Source organism: Pipistrellus hanaki (assembly GCF_964339955.1).
Source record: "Pipistrellus hanaki genome assembly, chromosome: 17".
In the NCBI taxonomy this organism is placed as follows: Eukaryota; Metazoa; Chordata; class Mammalia; order Chiroptera; family Vespertilionidae; genus Pipistrellus; species Pipistrellus hanaki.
The window spans coordinates 46,840,509-46,858,504 of NC_140519.1; the positions used below are offsets into that span (position 1 = coordinate 46,840,509).

A 17,996-nucleotide genomic window follows, 5' to 3' on the forward strand; every position below is an offset into this window, starting at 1 on the left:
GAATTTGGGATATGGGGGTGGTTTCTTTGGAGGTAGGCTTAGCTAGAGCAGTAGGTCTTAGCAGGTTGAGGTGCGTGAACAGAGCAGAAAACGGTGGCTTCAGTGCATACTCAACTGTCCAGATTCTCGCCTTTTTGTGGAGTTGGAATGAGCTACTTTTCTTTCTTGCCAGCTCATCTGGGTATTTAAAAGTCTTATACATATTCTAGCCTTTTATTGTTGGTGTTTTATGAAAGAATTTGGCATTTGGGGGAAATATATATCATATCTGGAATTAGAACATTGACTTTCTTTTAAATAATTTTTTGATTGCAAAGATTTGCATGTTGTCAAGGATTCTAAAGGAAAATAAGTTTAATAAAAAATTATTAATTTTCTTACTGTTAATTACAGGCATTTAGATCATCACAAACTGTGGGATCCCAATGAATTTGCCGTTCACTGTTTTAAAATTATAATGTATTCCATTCAGGTAAGTAATTTTGGTTCTGTGCTGATAATTATTTCATCAGAGATATAGAACACTGTAGGACAGTGATTTTCAACCAGTGTACCACCGCACACGGTTCCACAGCGTTGTTAAAACAGGCAGTACCTGACTATTTAGTCAGGGGCACCCACCTCTTTTCCCTTAGATTGCCAGATTTTAAACAATGACAGCAGGCAGCACAACAATAGCCTTTCAGTGTGAATAAATCAAAATGATACCTTTTTTTTTTTTTTTTAGTCAGAGTGATAAAAAATACATTTGTTGGTGCGCCACAGAATTTTAGTAATTAATTTATGTGTGCCATGAGATGAAAAAGGTTGAACGTTGCTGCTATAAGATATAAAACATGTTCTTAATTTAGTTGTCTTATTTATTTTTATTTACTACTTAATTGTTTTTATTTGCCAGTAGGTAATATAAAGAATGAAATGATTGTATAATAGTGCTGTTATTGTGCATTTATTAAATACAATTGTGTACTTATATTTCACTGATAAACTAGAAATGGAATTGATATTTGTGACATTGCATGTAGCTGATAACAACGACCATTCATTGAGTATCTACTCTGCAGTGGTGCCTGTGTTAACCCTGGTCTCTGTAAGCTGTGCTGGGACACTCCTGGCTACTGCAGGGACCCTTTGTCTTCCCTCCAAACAAGAACAGACCAGTTAGCTCTCAGTATTAGTGGGATTTTACCAAAAAGTCATTAATTCAAAGGAGATAAGTTTGTAAGAAACACAACTTTTACTGTCAGTCATACCAGGATTTATATCCTAGGTGTGCTATTTACAAGACTTAACGTTTTTTTAGACTTGCATCCCAATGTCATTTACAGTTATTGATCAAATTTATGTGTATTGGTAAAATGTCTGTTGTAAATTGCAAGTTTTATATCTTCTTGATTTCAATTTCATCAGGTACACATTGATAAGATTTTCATTTTGATAATGGCTCATGATTAGATTAAAGCTGTGTTTAGCATTGTTTGTATTCACAATAAAAAGTAGTATTTATCTAGTTTGGGTAGGAGAGAGGTACTATAAATGTCATGTCTGTTTTTTAACAACATTTTGTTCTGAGAGTATATATGTGTTTTTTATGAAATTTCAGAAAAATATAAAGAGAATAAAAATTTCTCATGAATTCTGCCAGAAATGGCCAGTTTAATATTTGAGTATATATAATCTAGTCTTTTATACTCTTAAAAATCAAGATTGAATTTTATTAAACATAATATTTTGCAACTTACTTTTTTCACTCAGGGTATCAGATATTTTCCAGTATCCATATTTATTCTTTAAGAGGATGATTTTTAATGGCTACATGTTGTTCTGTAACATAAGTACTGGCTCCTGTTCTTAGACGTCTAAGTGTCACGTGGTCTTGTTATGAATTCTGCTGGGATGCATATAACTTTCATATGTCTTTGGGCTGTTTTTATTTTTTTTTTTCTTTCAGGCTCAGTATTCTCACCATGTGATCCAGGAGATTCTAGGGCACCTCGATGCTCGTAAAAAAGATTCTCCACGGGTTCGAGCAGGTATTATTCAGGTTCTCTTAGAGGCTGTCGCCATTGCTGCCAAAGGTTCCATAGGTGAGTGCCTGCAAAAAAACAGAAACAGAGCAACCACTGCTGCCTTAATCTTTTCAGAATGTTTTCTGTCGATAGCACAGTATATGCAAAACCCTCTGAAAATATTTCTAATTTTTTTAAATGTGCTATAATTTTTTTTTGTTGAAATTTTGGGTTCACATGATTATTCTCAGACTTACTCAGTGTACAATTAATTAAGCATTTTCCCCTCAAGTCAATCTCTCCTTCTCTTCTTCCTTTTTTTCCTAATAAAGATTTTTGGATGCCAGTGATATGCTAAAGATTTGGGAGGACACAGATAAAAGAAACATTGCTTACTTAGATTTAAAAAGCTCTACCTAGTACTGTAATGAAAGGCAGAATTGGATCACCTATAAGAAAGTCAGGATCAGAGAAGTGAGGGAAAATGGGTTGGCAAGAGCAAATACCATGCAGCCGGTTCGGCTACAAGATGTGGTGGCCGTGCAGAGGATGTCAGAGAAGGGGCTTTCATGTTCAGGCTGTGGCCAGCTCACAGAGGCAGCTCTGTCTGCGTTGATTGATACTCATTAAAAAGTCACCATAATCTTGGTCAGAGATATGTTGTAGGATAATTCATCTGGCTGCAGAATGCAGGACATTAGAAATAGTGGGTTGTCATCATGGTAGGCATGAGGGAAGGGACTAACGTCAATGGCAGTGATAGAAATGTCAAGTCAACAGGATTTCATAGCTGACTGTACGGATAAAGAAAAAGGACAGGACAGATCGTGATTTTTTTTTACCTACACGAGATTAGAAGAATGGAAGAGCCTTGAACAAAATTAGTGGCATTAGGAGGAAAATCTGGTTATATTTTTTTGGTTCAAAAAGTGGAAATATTCTACTTAAACATTCTCTCATTCATTCACTGTCAAATAAGAATAGGCCTTTTGATATGACTTCTCACTGCTTATCTTGTAACTTGCCTCAAAGAGATGGCGGTACGCTATATCATGGGAAATTATGTGTGAGCCATGTTCTGGGCTCTGTACATCCCAGAAAGTGTTAGAATGTGGTTGGCTTGCCGAAACCGGTTTGGCTCAGTGGATAGAGCGTCGGTCTGCGGACTGAAGGGTCCCGGGTTCTATTCCAGTCAAGGGCATGCACATTGGTTGAGGGCACATCCCCGTTAGGGGGTGTGCAGGAGGCAGCTGGTCAATGTATCTCTCTCATCGATGTTTCTAACTCTCTATCCCTCTCCCCTCATCTCTGTGAAAAATCAATAAAATATATTTTTTTAAAAAGAAGAAAAAAGAGAATGTTGCTGGCTGGCTGGTAATTGAGGCAAAGTCTTCCTTCTTCAGCTGCAACAGATGCAAAATAACTTTCCTGTGCTACAGCGAGCTATAATATCATAATTCCATGGATTCTGGCACAACAGTCAAGTTAAATGTCCCCATACACAAGATTAGACAGGTAGACAGTTTTGAGAAATCTTTATAAGTGTGCACATTTTGTGTGGCTTAGACAGTGATTCAAACAGTGAGCTGCTTAGAGATGCCAGTAAATGTTTGTTGGAGCAACTGGGGCTTTAGTTAGATAAGTCTCACTTACTTTCTTAATAAACAGGTTAGTGCATAAGTGAGTGAGTATTTCCAGTTATCTAGAACATATCCAGCGATCGCGGGAGGAATGTGGGAGTGGCCTGGAGTGCGCATTGGGAAGTGTGTGCTCACCTCCGTGACCCCTCCAGGCCCCACGGTGCTGGAGGTCTTCAACACGCTGCTCAAGCACCTGCGCCTCAGCGTGGAGTTCGAAGCCAACGACGGCCAGGGCGGATCCATGGGCAGCATCAGCTTAAACTCCGCCTCCAAAGACAACGACGAGAAGATCGTGCAGAACGCCATCATCCAGACAATAGGTGAGTCCCTGGCCCTTTCCACACACACGTGAAGCAGCGTTTTGTTAAGAAGTTTTTGCTTAAACAGTTTTTGCTTAAACAGTATCAGTGTGTAGTAAACTCTGCTTTAATTGTGACTCCTAAATTGATTCACATTGTTTATGGATTTGTAGTGATATTTTAAGATGGTATATCAAATCAGCTCATCTTGTTTTCACAAAGTTAATATAAATTGCTTTTGCAGCTTCTAGTTAATTCGGTGTTACTGTTTTACTTTAGAATGTTTAATTTATTGTTTCTCAAGTATTTCATTATAAATGGATATACAGCAGATTTGAGCAATATTTCTGTGACACAACACATTCAGAAATAAAATGTGAAAATTAAAACCTGACAGAGAATCAATGCTGTGCCGCACAGAAAGGAAGATCCCCGCGTAGACCGCACTTTGGTTTCCTTGTTGGAGTTCTCGGCGCCCTGGCAGGGAGCAGGGGAGGTGCATGTTCCTGGCTGTGGCATGGGACACGCTGCTGTGGCTTCAGCACTGCAAGTTCGGAGGCTGCTGGCCAAGTTCTTTCCCTTCAAATTACCAAAACCTAGCTCCCTGCTGTGTCTCTGGGGGGTCCTTAGCATTTTTATCCAGCAGTTCCAGTACAGCGGTGGGTACAGAGGCGGAGTTAATTCCAGGACTCTCCTCACAGGGAGGCATGCCGGAGACTGTCCTGGTGGTAACGACAGACTCCCTCGGCACAGAAAGTCAGTGTCCAGTTTTGTAGGGAGATTAGAAACATTTCTAATTGGGTTCTTGGAGAGTTAAAAGTACCTTATAAGGAGGAAGGAGAGAGTGATAAAGGCATAGGCCTCGTCTCAGGCCTTAGTATTAGCTGTGTAGTTTCTTATGTGAGTTCTTAACCTCTCTTGTCCTCATGTCCACTAGACAAAACCGAGGTTAATAATAGTAACTAGTCTCATAAGGTTGTTGTGAGGTCCAAATACAAAGGAGTTTATTTCCCCTGAAATATGTGTTCCTTAAGTGTTAGCTAGAATAATACTTTTTATGCAGATTTAATAATATTAGATCATGCGATTTTTTATTGCTAAGTATGTGATAATGGGAAATGATTTTTAACTCATATCCAATTAAAATCATGAGTAGGACAACTTGAGTTTGTATATGTAGATTATTATTAACTCCAACTAGGGGCCCAGTGCACGAATTTGTGCATCCTGAAAGGAATTGTGGGCTGTGAGGCTGCTGTGGGCTCAGGTGCCGGTCTCGGCGCATCTTATGCATCCCTGCCCAGCCCCTCCCACTGTGGCCACCCTCCACCCCATCCCCTGTCTGCTGGCAGCCACACTCCCACCGCCACCGCTCCACATGCTGACAGTACCAGCCCCACTCGCACCTACTGATGGTGTGGAGCAGCAGGTGCAAGAGGCAACTCAGGATCGGGGAGGTAGAGAAACCCTGAGGAACAATTGGGGCCTGTAGCCGCCGCTCTCACCTGCTGATGGTGCTGAATGATCGGGGCTGATTACAAATCAGAAGGGCTCTGTAAAGATTGTGCTGTACATTTTAAGATCTGAACAAAAATAGCAGTGATTGGATATCTGTTCTGATCTTTCAAAGAAACAACAAAGTTTGAAGTTTGAGTACGTGTTAATTAAATTTTGTAAATATTTTATGACCAGAAAGTAAGCCTTCAAAGCCTATAGCAGGTAAGCTTAAAATATCCACAAAACCCAAGAGCACATGAGAAAAATGACAAGGAAACAAATTACTGTTTTTTAACGTCACTGAATTATGTGTTTTGAATTAACTCACAGAGTGGCCCATTATGACATTCTAAAAGATTTAACAATCCTAGGAAAACCAAGGTAGTGACCTAATTATTGACCTCTTTACCTAAGTGTGTCCTCATGATTGACTTCCTTATTGGAATAAAGAAGTAGGCTCACAGTATATGAACAAGAGTTCATTAGAAATACTAACAAAAGGTGTTTTTTTCTTTTTCTGAAACTCCAACTCAAATTGATGATGATTTGCCATTATTAACTATATGCAAAAGACTTATTAGTCAATTATATAAATCTTATATTATCTATGATTAAATGATTTTGATTAAGTGAAATTTTAATTTCATTAGTGTTTGAAGACATTGTTTACCACATACTGAAAGATTTGATTTAAAATACAGTTTTTTACTATATGGAGAAATTTCATTTGTAAAATGTATCTTATTATTTTTTTAGGGTTCTTTGGAAGTAACCTACCAGATTACCAGCGGTCAGAAATCATGATGTTCATTATGGGGAAGGTACCAGTTTTTGGAACATCCACTCATACTTTGGACGTCAGTCAGCTAGGGTATGCATATGTAGTTTTCCAGCCATAGATCTCAACTTAATCTTGATTTAATTTCATTTTAAAGAAATCTAGAAAGTGTTCTATTGTTTCTTTAATCACTAGTACTAAACGTCCTGTGGAAAGTAGTGTGTTTATGGTGCTAGATTGCTAAGCAATGGAATCAGCATTGTGTGCTTGTAAAATCAGTTTTCAGCATATCATAAATTCTCTTAATTTTCTGTGTCTTTTATGGACCACGTGGAAGGTTTATTTAGCTTGGGTATTGTCTCTATACATGGGTATTTTGGGTAAAGCCTCAAGTGTTGTGTAAAAATTGAATAATTAAAATCAGGATAGCAGGAATGTTGATTTATTCCTACAATTCTAAAACTGAAAGTGATTTTAAAAATCATATGTCTTGGTCACCTCATTTTATAGATTTGATTTGATTTTACAACATGCTAAAGCTTTAGTTTGTGAATATTTTTGTGTGTTTTGCTACTTTAGTAAGGAAATAATAGTCTTATTTGATTTACATTTCTTAGTTAATTAGATAACCCGTTTTCCATTTGTTGAATCATCTGGTTTTTATCTCTTAAAATATTAGTCACATATTTGCAGTAAATATATTTCCCAACTTATAGTATCTTTTTATGTTGTTTGTTATATATTCACATGCTTTAATTTTCATATCATTACATGCATAGATCTGTTTCCTTTGAGAGCCAATAACTTTAATATTTTTGTTTGAATTTTATTTTTTTACATGTAGCTCTTTAATTCATATTAAATTTAGAGTATAAAAGGAGCCATGACTTAGCTATTATTAAAATCTACTTAGATAATATGAGTAGAGTTTTAAAATCAGTAAATAATAAGTAAATTAAGTAATGTGAATGTTAATTACTATTAATAAGATAATGCTAGTATGCTGTATCTTTTAGGGACTTGGGAACCAGGCGGATTCAGATAATGTTGCTGAGATCCTTGCTTATGGTAAGACATTTACGAATGTGAAGAGCACTCCTCCTGACATTATTGAGGAGGTGAAAGCATCTTCACATTATGAGCCTCTTTTCTCTGTGGTTTATATAATTAAATATTATGCTTTCATTTTCTTATATATTATTATGCTCTTATTATTTATTTCTTCTCATGTCGTCTCATTTGGCATTCATGGGCTTGAAATCCAGTGCAGGTCTACGTATCGTGCTCTTCTTTCATGTACTGACCAAATAATGGCTTCTTATTTGGGAAATAATTCAGCCTTAAGTAGCTGGGAAGGAAAAGCATGTCTAACGGGAGGCCCTGTGCTCATGTCAGAGTAATCATATTCATCTTTGCCTCAGCGACCCCTCACCTAATGCTGGTCGGGGCTTACTGTTTGGAATGTCTCCTTTCCCTGGCAGTACTGCCAACAGTTAATCTGCACATCTTCATTGTCCATGGTTTCACCTTGTAAAAAGAGTATTTCAAAACCAGGGAGAGGTACAGAAACATCTGTGATTTTCATGTTACTCCTGTTCATGGTACTTAAAATTTTAAATTCTAATATAGCCAAATTTATCATTCATTCCTGTGTTTTGTTTTTTTTGTGTCTTCACTCCTTGCCTCTTCTGATATAAGCACATTTGTTTATATTTTCTTACAAAAGTTTTTAAAATTTGGCTTTCTACATCTAAAACTTTGCTCTGAAGATTATTTTTATATGTGGTGTGGGACAGGGATAGATTTTTAATTTTTAGGGGGGGGTGGCAGTTGTCCCACCCATATCTTTGCTTGCTTATAAGATCACCTCCATCCTATAATACACGTTCCAAATATGTTTGCAAATATAAATATACATTTAAATTACCGCCTCAAATTGTATCTGGTCCTATTTTTCATTAAAACAAACTCCCTAGTAGATCATCTTGACCTAATCCTACTTGTACCACATAGTTAGCTGAATGAAGGTCTGTGTGATATAGTTAAAATGTTTAACAGCATTTAAGATATGCTGAAGATATGAAAAGCTTACAATTTAGAATATAGGGATTCACTCAGAAATGTCCATTCAAGTGCGTAATAAAAGTATCGCTTTCCAAACTGAAAATGTATTCCTATTAACTGCTTAATAAAAAAGAACCATTTAGACATTCTCAGCTCTTACTGGAACCATTTGCTAGCTAATCTTATATTCATTTAGTACTGATTACCTATCCCATATATTCTTAACCTCTCTGACCCTCAGTTTCTCGGATAAAGTGGGGCTGCACGCATGCCCACCTCACAGGGCTGTGGGGAGGATGCAGCTGGTGCAGGTGGCGCTTAGAGCCCTGCCTGGCATGTGGGAAATGTGAGCTGTCACATGGTTACTCTCTTTACGAATGCTGTTTTTGTAAATTCAGTAAAATCCTCATTACCTTACAAAACTTTTTATTTTATTTTATTCAGGCTGATGTTCATACTTGTTCCCCTTAGTTTGTGGCTCTCATAAAATGGTTTTGAGAATTTTACCAAACAAGGACTTACGACAAAGGCATTTTGTTTTTCTTTGATCTTCCTCCCTGTGATCAGGTCACCTCTGGGTACAAAGCCAAGACCATTGTTACTGCGCTACCTGGGTCTTTTCTGGATCCTCTGTTGTCACCATCCCTCATGGAGGACTATGAATTGAGGCAGTTAGTCTTGGAAGTGATGCATAACCTCATGGATCGCCATGACAACAGGGCAAAGCTTCGAGGGATCAGGTAGTGTGCCAGCTTGAAATAGGCTTAATGGTGATGTTTTTTAGTTTCTACATTCACATATTTTAAGTGTTGTGATATTTTTAAATCTAGGACTTTTGGGTTTTATTAATCAGAGTTTTAAAACTTTAATTGGTATCAAGAGTATTTAATATCAGTATTGTTTAAGATAGCAAATGTTTAGAGGTCTTTCAGAGATCTCAACTACTAGTGGTCACTAGTTACATGAGTTATAATTTTACTTTAAACTTAGAAGTGGCATTAGGAGTCAAGATTACTTTATGAAATTCTTAATTAAACTTCCTAAGTCAGCGATATGATTACATAATAGACTTACTTAACATGCTCATTGAAATGAGTGTTACATAGTTCAGACTCCGAAGTATAGCTATTGATTTGCCACATAACCTGTGATATTATAACTAAATGTGCTGTTTATTAAAAATTCTATCTGGATTATCTCTAGAATAATACCTGATGTAGCTGACCTAAAGATCAAAAGAGAAAAAATCTGTAGACAAGACGCAAGTTTCATGAAAAAGGTAAGATTATCTTTTAAAAAATAATGCATGATAGAAGTGACATATGGCCTTGAAATGAAGCCATACTTTATTAACAGGTGGAGGTTGGGTTGGTTTGGGGGAACCTCTGTGCAGTCCCTGAGAATTTCTGTCAGCTCTCCCCTCTGGGTCAGCCTTAGACATGCCTTTGGGGATTTCACATCTGCGCATAGCGGAACCTGCCAGGCTCTCCCTGGACAAGTGCTAACCGCTTCTCAGGAGACTCCTCTCTCAGACCAGGCAGTCTTGGCACCTCTGCCCTCCGCCAGGTTTCCTGTCATTACCAAGGCTCCCTAATCCTGCCATCCGTTTTAGCTTTTGCTTATATCAATCTGCAATTTGTTTTTGTCTTTTCAAATATCACTGAAAATATTTTCATGGTTGACACTGAACTATTTCCTACTTGCTGTTTTTACTTAAGGCTTCTTCTTCAACTCTTCTGTTAGTTTGTAGTTATACGCTGGTATATTTGTTGATGTTAATGATGGGAATACAAATTGACCATCTGATTATCAGTTTATCTTCCACGGTATATTGTGTAAGAAGATAGCTACTTTATAAGAGTTATATGCATGTGAAATCTGCCTTTACTGCATTTTAAGAAAACATCTTTATCCTCTGTCATGACCCTTTTCAGAATGGGCAGCAGCTATATCGGCACATATATCTGGGCTGTAAAGAGGAAGACAATGTTCAGAAAAACTATGAGTTACTTTATACTTCTCTTGCTCTTATGACAATTGAATTGGCGAATGAAGAAGTGGTTATTGATCTCATTCGCTTAGCCATTGCTTTACAGGTATGTTTTCGTAGCCTTTCATTGAGGAAAACATTTTTACATGAAACAGATACCATCTTTAAGGTGTTGTTGCATTTATACAAGGACATGAGTTTTTAAAAGAGAGTGTCTGGTTTTAAATCTAAAATACTCAAGACAATGACCATAGGCGGTTGTTTTGTTAACAAATGTTGAAAGAGCATTTGTTTGACTGTGTGCTAGACATTGTTCGAGTCCCCAGGAAAATCCTGTAATGAAGAGACAGCATGGTCCCTGAGCTCATGCTTGGAGCTCAGTGGGGAAGATAGTCATTAAATACTATGTTTATAGTTTGGTTAGGGGTTAAGGGTTATGTAATAAAAGGACAGTAAGCAACGAGAGTATGTGTATATGTTATATTAGTATATCAGAGAAAGAGAGATGTTTATATATTTACTATATATGTACTATTTTTTCTTAGGAAAAGCTAATTGAGAGATTTTACTCTTCTATAGATTGGCATTTATTCTCCTTTCGGGATTTTTAAACAATACATTCTTATAAGGCGACATTTTGGTTAGCATCCCAAACCACCCCAGCTTTCAGTGGCGCCAGAGAGGACGCTGGGAGCCTAAGCCTGTGCTGTGCTTTCTGTTCAAGGACAGCGCCATCCTCAACGAGGACAGCCTGCCCATGTTCCACCGCTGCGGCATCATGGCGCTGGTGGCCGCCTACCTCAACTTCGTCAGCCAGATGATCGCCGTCCCCGCCTTCTGCCAGCACGTCACCAAGGTCAGCACTGCGGGACGCTCCACAGCGTGGTTTCTGTACAGACGTGGCTAGTTTTCTTTTGGTGGCGATTAATTCCAATTTTGATGGTTGTGTATCAAATTCAGATAATTCTATAGAATTATGCAGTGACTGGATCTTTTCTGGATCTTTTATTGTAAATGGAAACTACATTCAACAATTATGAGTCTTAGTATCTAAATTTTCTAAAATTTTACTATTTTTATTGTTATTGTTTTAAACCAATCTACTTGAGCCAGATCTCAAAAGTTGAATAATTTTGTTCTCAGAGATTTGTTCTCCATTTGACTATATTTGGCTTTTTCAGCAACTCATTAAATAATGACTTGAATGATTTAAAAACATTTTAGGGGAACCTCATTTTATGGAATTGGGAGTACATCTCTTAGTTGGATTTTAGTGCTTTCTAAGAAATAAAACTCATTCATTCACTAAACAAGTGAATATTTAATGCTGTGAAAGCAGAGTTTCCCCCTTCGGTTGCTCACAGCTGATGGAGGAGCCAGACTTCCGGGCACTGGGACCTCTCGCGGGGGCTGCCAAAGGAGCGCGGGGGAGGGTGTGCCCAGGGCCCAGGCCTGTGCTTTGGGAAGGGATTGCCAAAGCAGAGGCATCTGAGAAAATACGGGTTCCATCCTGTGAGTGCGTTTAATCAGGTGTAGCGGGTCATTGTGTTTTTACCACATGCATTACTTTATTGTCAGGATTTTGTTACCTGATGAATCTTGAAGACAATGTAAAAACAAAATGAACTCTGCCTTTGGGCTGTAAGCATAGTTTACATTTAAAAATAAAGTGATGGTACTTCTTATATACGTTTAGTTTTTGTTTGTTGTTATTTTAGCTTTCCACGTTTTCATAGCAAGGTCCTGAGAAGAGAGGTTTTTTATTTTTATTTTGTTTCTGGGTATTTTTCAGGTTATTGAAACTCGGACGATGGAAGCCCCTTATTTTCTGCCAGAGCACGTGTTCAGAGATAAGTGCACGTATGTAAATCTCCACATTGTAAGGCGGGATATTGACTTGAGAGACCAGTTAGTGATTATAAAGGAATCAGCTGATGAGAATAATTTTCTGGTGTTTTTTAATAAGCATGTTTTATGTTTCTGGCATTTAATTCATCTCACTTCTTTCTCTTGTTATAGAAGTTCTTACACGTGTTAAATATAGGCTTGTGCAAACAAAGATCAGTCTTTGATTAAAAAATATTTATCTTTTTAGTATGGAGCTACATCTCCTAAATAGCGTGTTCTCATATAAATGAACACTCATTTAAAGAAATACAATATCCTGTTCAAGATTTTCCATAATAGATAACAATACTCATAAAATCCTGGGAGAAAGACTATTAAGGAAAATTAATCATTTATACGCTGCATTCTTCCTTGCCATTCAAACAAATATGTGAACAATGTGTTCCTCACACTTGTGGGCTCTATTGAAAGCATCAGCATGAGATAAAATCGGGTCGTTGGATCGGAAAGAGAAACGTCATGTGCTTGGGCCAGTGCTTCCTGTCCCTTGCTGGCCCATACGGTTTTTCATTAACTGTCAGAGACTGTGTGTTTATGTTCTTCTCTCAGTAGATTTTAATCACCTTGCCAGGTAAAGCTGAATTTAGTCCCCTTTATCATTTAATGTGTGAATACCAACCGAACAATGTAAGCCGGACCTCACCCTTGGAACTCTCTAGGGGAATGAGTCACAGCAGAACGGTTCATAGAGGGACCCCGTGCCCGGTGCTGTCAAGAGTTCAAATGAGCCCTCTAAATTATACTGTGCCTATTGCTAATTACAGATCACTGGCAATATTTCGGCTCTGCCCTGGAATGTTTGAATGATAACTTATTTTTGCTCGATAATTTAAGTAACACTGAATTACTTTTGTTTGATCAATCTGACAGGCTCCCAAAATCTTTGGAGAAGCATGACAAAAATCTGTACTTTTTGACCAACAAGATTGCGGAGTCCCTGGGTGGCAGTGGCTATAGCGTTGAGAGGTTGTCAGTGCCATACGTACCACAGGTCACAGGTGAGCAGAGGCTGACTGGAACTCTCACTCTATTGATATGTGTCAGTAACTTCCATTCTCAGTTAGCAGTGAATCTAGTTTGTATGCTTACTGTACCCCAGCTTTCCAAATGCTCAAGGATGGTTACTTGTATTTTTCAATTTTCCTCTTAAAAACTTAGTAAGTCTCTAAAGGTATATACAGGGATGAGCAAAAGTAAGTTTACGGTTGTAAGTATGCTAAACTGTTATTTTATTTATTAATAATTGCATTATCATTATTAACCTACTTTTGCCCACTCCTGTATATGATTTTATCATGAACAGATTTAATCTTCAAGTGATTATTACAGTTGCACTAAATAATAATATACTTTAAACAAAGAAGGAGCGTAAGATCTTTCCTCATTCACCAGTGTTGTGTTTAACTTATGGAAATGGTGAAAATTGTTTAATTGGTTACCAGTATAATTGTGTTTATTGAGCTTAATGAATTAGGCAGCTTTTGTCACGTGAAAGAGTACAGATTATTTGCTGTGCAAAGAAGTCTCAGATGTTGTGAGTTATATATATATGCTTTCTTCCCTACACTATCTATATATTTCCTCTGTTCTTGGCATTGACCACAGTCATTCTGCAGTGCTTCAAGGCAAAACTGCATGGTGTCTTACAGTCCATTTTTACTTTAGATACTAAAATCAAACAGTATCTTCCGCCTTCATTTTCACTTGGTGATTGTATAAATATTACATTTGGTAGAACTAGTTCTTCCTTTGGGGAAACTAGGTGGTTTTATGGAATAATCACTAAAAGCAGCACAATCTTTATAAATACTTATATTTTTGTATAATGTGGATCCAAAATACATACATTTATTACAAAGATAGTTGTTCATAGCATCTGAGATGTTAGTGAATTCTTTTGCATTTTATTTTATATCCTATGCTATATAAGATTTTATTCTGCATGAATTCCTTGGGGAAATAAAAACGTTAAGAATAAAACATTAGTAGAGCATTGTAATTTAAACGACTTTAAAAATATTTCATTCTTATTGTGTGGCTTTAGCTCTCTTTCCTTCAGGCAAAAACCCTCCTAAGCCCAGGCACAAGTGCGAAGGTAAACCCAGCGTCGTCTGGCTGCCCGCCCCCCCATCCTGTCCTCTGGGAGAGTAGCTTAGTCAGACATGCCTTTAGAACGGCCGGAGCCTGCGGACCTTCTGCACCTGGAGGCTCCGTTAGGGTTTTGCTCTGCCTCCCGTAGCCGTAGTTAATTTGCACTGCTATTTCCTTCTAACCTGACCCTTCCACTCTTCACAATTTTAGTGAGCTTTCTGGTGCTTTTTTTTAACAGGTGGCTTGTTCTTTTCCATTTCTTCCCACCCCTGAAAAAGATGTATTCCTTTCTTAATGCCTCTTTATCTCTGATGGGAAGAATTCTGAACATTTCATACTTGGTTATATAGTGCAGCAGTCAGAGTGCGAGTTCCCTGGTTTGTAAAGACGGGTGGTGTCGAGCAGTCCATGGTGCATGGGCCCTGCCTCAGTGCAGAAGGAGGCGGGACACATGACTCTTTGTGGGACAGTCAGCTGGGCAGTGTGTTTTTCTTTGGCTGTATAACCATCACGTGACATTTTTTAAAATTAAGGGATTTAAGAACATCTTACTGAAAAAAAAAAAAAAAGCAAAACACATTTCGTTTGTTGTGTGACAGATGTGTGTGTGTGTGTGTGTGTGTGTGTGTACATGTTGGAGGCAGATATAGAAATATAGATATATACACCATCATCATCAAGATAGCACTGCCATTTATTAGGCACCCGCTGTGTGCTAGGCACTGTGATGTGTACTTCATGGTCACTTATTCATTAAACCTTTAAAATAGTTCAGTGAGGAACGTAGCATTATCTTTGTTTACAAATGAGGATAGGAAGGCTGAAATGAAATAACTTGGTTATCATTTTTTACCCCATGATTTTTGGTTGGGTTTTAGTCTATAAATACAGAGGTTGCCGAAATAGGTTTACAGTTGTGAGTATACAAAACACAATTTATTCTTACATTATAGTTTATTAATCACTAATTTATATTTATTTATTTGTATTTTAACTATAAACCTACTTTTGCCCAACCCTGTATGCATTAATTCTGTGGAATTTTGTGCTTTTCTGTAGGACCAAAAAAGTATGCCTTTGTAAGTAATATCAGCATTAAACTATGGCATTTTGAATTTGTGAAGATAAATTATTCGTGACATTTCATTTGCCCCAGTTAGCTCTTTAATAGAATCTGAGTAGTAGTGTAGCCCAAGTCACATTTATGATTTAGTGTGTACAATGAAGACGGTGTCTATCTGACTGTTAAATAGCCACAGAAAGTTCCATGGTATGTAGTTCTGTGCCACTTGCATTCAGACTCCTTTCTTTCTTAGCTGGCTGTGTGCATTACACGTAGGCACGCCAGGTGGCAGCAGAGCAGCACGGAGTACTGGTTCAACTCCTGCTCCATTCAAACCTGAAGCTACAGGAAGGAGGAGAGGGAAGTGGGGAGTGGAAAGGACACAGTCAGCAGTATCCGGGACTTCCCAGCCCCCTTTGGGGAAGGAAGCAAACGTCTCCCCAGGCTGTATGCTCAGACTCTGAGCTGGCGACAGGGCATTCTCTGGAGCCAGAGGGCAGGGCGGTCCACGGAGGGGCGAGGCTGCATCTCCGCAGGCTTGGCAGCCAGCTCAGGAACAGCCGGAGCGACCCCTGGGACGGGCATCGTTTCCCAGACGCTCTGCTTTGGAACCGAATGTTTGTGCGGAGGTCCAGGTGCGGCTATGTACCTGGGCTTTGCTGCAGTCACCTGTGAGCAGGTGACTATACAGGTCAAATGCTCGAGGACATGTGTTACGGTTTCCCATTAAAATTTATTTCCTTCCTTTTAGAATGGAATCTTTTTATATCTCCTCAGTACTTCCCTTCTGTTCTCACTGATTTTGCCCCCACTGATCCCTTTCCTGCCCCGTCCCTCTCTTTCCCTCTGTCTTAGGTTTCAGTTTGACTCTCTTCTGCAACCCCCCAGCCATCGTATGTCAAGCGAGGCATTCTTCTCTCGTGTTCTCTGTGAAGTAGGCTGTTTACCGCTCAGTTTGCGTTCTAGTGAGGCCTTGGACGTTGGCCTGCTTGGAGGGCACAAACAAGTTGGCATGATGGCCACGTGCTGTTTTGTAGCTCTTCTGTTATGTTTGCTGATTTATATCAGAGCATATGATCCTGGAGGAAACACAGAAAGAATGTAGTGTCTTAGGTGAGCTCACTACTAGCCGGCGGTAAAACAGTGACCTGCAAACTAGCAGAACTCGGTGTGGGAGCCGTTGTCACATGAAGCATGTGCTGGTTCTGTCCCTCGGCCTTCATAGAGCAGAACCGAGTGACTCATGTGTCACAGACGCAAACCCGTGGTCACTGCATTTCTGCTGAGGGTGGAGGTGAGACACTAACTTCCGTGTCTGCAGTACAGGGCCTGGTAGGGGATGGAAGGTGACAATGACTGAAGGGAAGATCAGTCATAACAGAGTACATTTTCGTAGCTAGAAGAAAGAGATGTATGTGAAGTTAAGATTTTTAAGGGAGTGATATATTTGATTAGACCTGAAAGAGACTAATCTTTAGAGCAGGGAGGACCAGGGCAGGAATGAAGTTTCCAGGAGGGTCCCTGTCTGTAGGAAGGTGTGGAAGGCAGGTGTGCTAACGCAACTCAGGCTGTGGGAAAGGCATGCGGACTTGAACACTAGATCAGTCAGGAGCAGCGGAAATTAGTATATAAGATCTTACTAGAGAGAGAGAGGCCCAGAGTGCCTTTTTAATTCATCGGGAAGGAGTAGAATTGCTTGGAGAGCAGTGTGGTCAGTGCTTTATACAGCTTGTAGCGTGATGGAGGCATATAGAGACAGCTGCACAAAGGTCTGACTATCCTGCAGTGCACTGACAGGTCCTACACGGTTACCTGGCCAAAAATGCCAGCAGTGCCACGGCAAAGAACGCTGCCCAGGGTAGGCTGTGATGGCACAATCGCAGCTCCTTGCTGGTTTGAAACAGGAAAAAATTCCCTTGGTGCTCAAACCAACCGCGTATGTTCCATAACTGGAGTCCAGGCTGATGGAGCAGCCACCTTCAGGAGCATCACTCTTACTCTATCGGCCAGAGCTAATTAGGTGCCCCTCCTGCACAGACAGGCTGGGAATTGCAGTCCTACTGTGTGCCCAGAAACAGAGTCAGCTACCAAATCTGATTACCTTGGAAGGCAACCCCGGGGTAAGAGAGAAGCTGGTTCACTCTCCTCGCCGCCTCTAGCCCTTCATTCTCCCCCTGGTAATAAAACCACGGACACTCAGGTGGGGCCAGGAAGCTCGAGTGGTGCAGGCTGTCAGGTGGCTGCATCACGCAATGTGTGAGCCTGAAAACACAGTGCCTATGTATTCAGAAAGAGCAAAAGGACAGGCTGTCTTAATTGTCCCAAGCGTTTTGAAACCGGAAGCATGTCGTTTATAAATGACACACCATTTCTTGCTGGCATATAACGGGGGCTCTTTATTTTAGATGAGGATCGGCTTTCTAGAAGAAAGAGTATCGTGGACACCGTATCCATTCAGGTGGATATTCTGCCCGGCGGCCTCCCTTCGGACGACGTGGTGAGTTGCTGAAAGTTTGTGCTCAGTGCTGTCTTGAGATAGACATCAATTTGAAAGAATTGTTTGTCCTCCATGCTTTCAAATAGGAGCAAATGTAACTCCGAGTTATCCCCAAATCAGCAGTTTTTATTGTAGTAGACATTAATCTGATTCAGCCTGG

At 39.3% G+C, this 17,996-nt stretch overlaps 1 protein-coding gene across 1 annotated transcript in view; it reads left to right on the plus strand.

The window, feature by feature from the left end:
- EFR3A (EFR3 homolog A) overlaps positions 1–17,996 on the plus strand; it is a 53,951-nt gene that overhangs the window by 26,762 nt on the left and 9,193 nt on the right. Inside the window, exons 8-19 of the mRNA XM_084864704.1 lie at positions 394–472; positions 1,952–2,087; positions 3,802–3,969; positions 6,202–6,316; positions 7,240–7,291; positions 8,855–9,027; positions 9,491–9,566; positions 10,222–10,383; positions 11,002–11,133; positions 12,070–12,137; positions 13,056–13,183; positions 17,745–17,836. Of these exons, the coding sequence (XP_084720830.1) occupies positions 394–472; positions 1,952–2,087; positions 3,802–3,969; positions 6,202–6,316; positions 7,240–7,291; positions 8,855–9,027; positions 9,491–9,566; positions 10,222–10,383; positions 11,002–11,133; positions 12,070–12,137; positions 13,056–13,183; positions 17,745–17,836 (1,381 nt within the window). The remainder of the gene's footprint in view (positions 1–393; positions 473–1,951; positions 2,088–3,801; positions 3,970–6,201; positions 6,317–7,239; positions 7,292–8,854; positions 9,028–9,490; positions 9,567–10,221; positions 10,384–11,001; positions 11,134–12,069; positions 12,138–13,055; positions 13,184–17,744; positions 17,837–17,996) is intronic.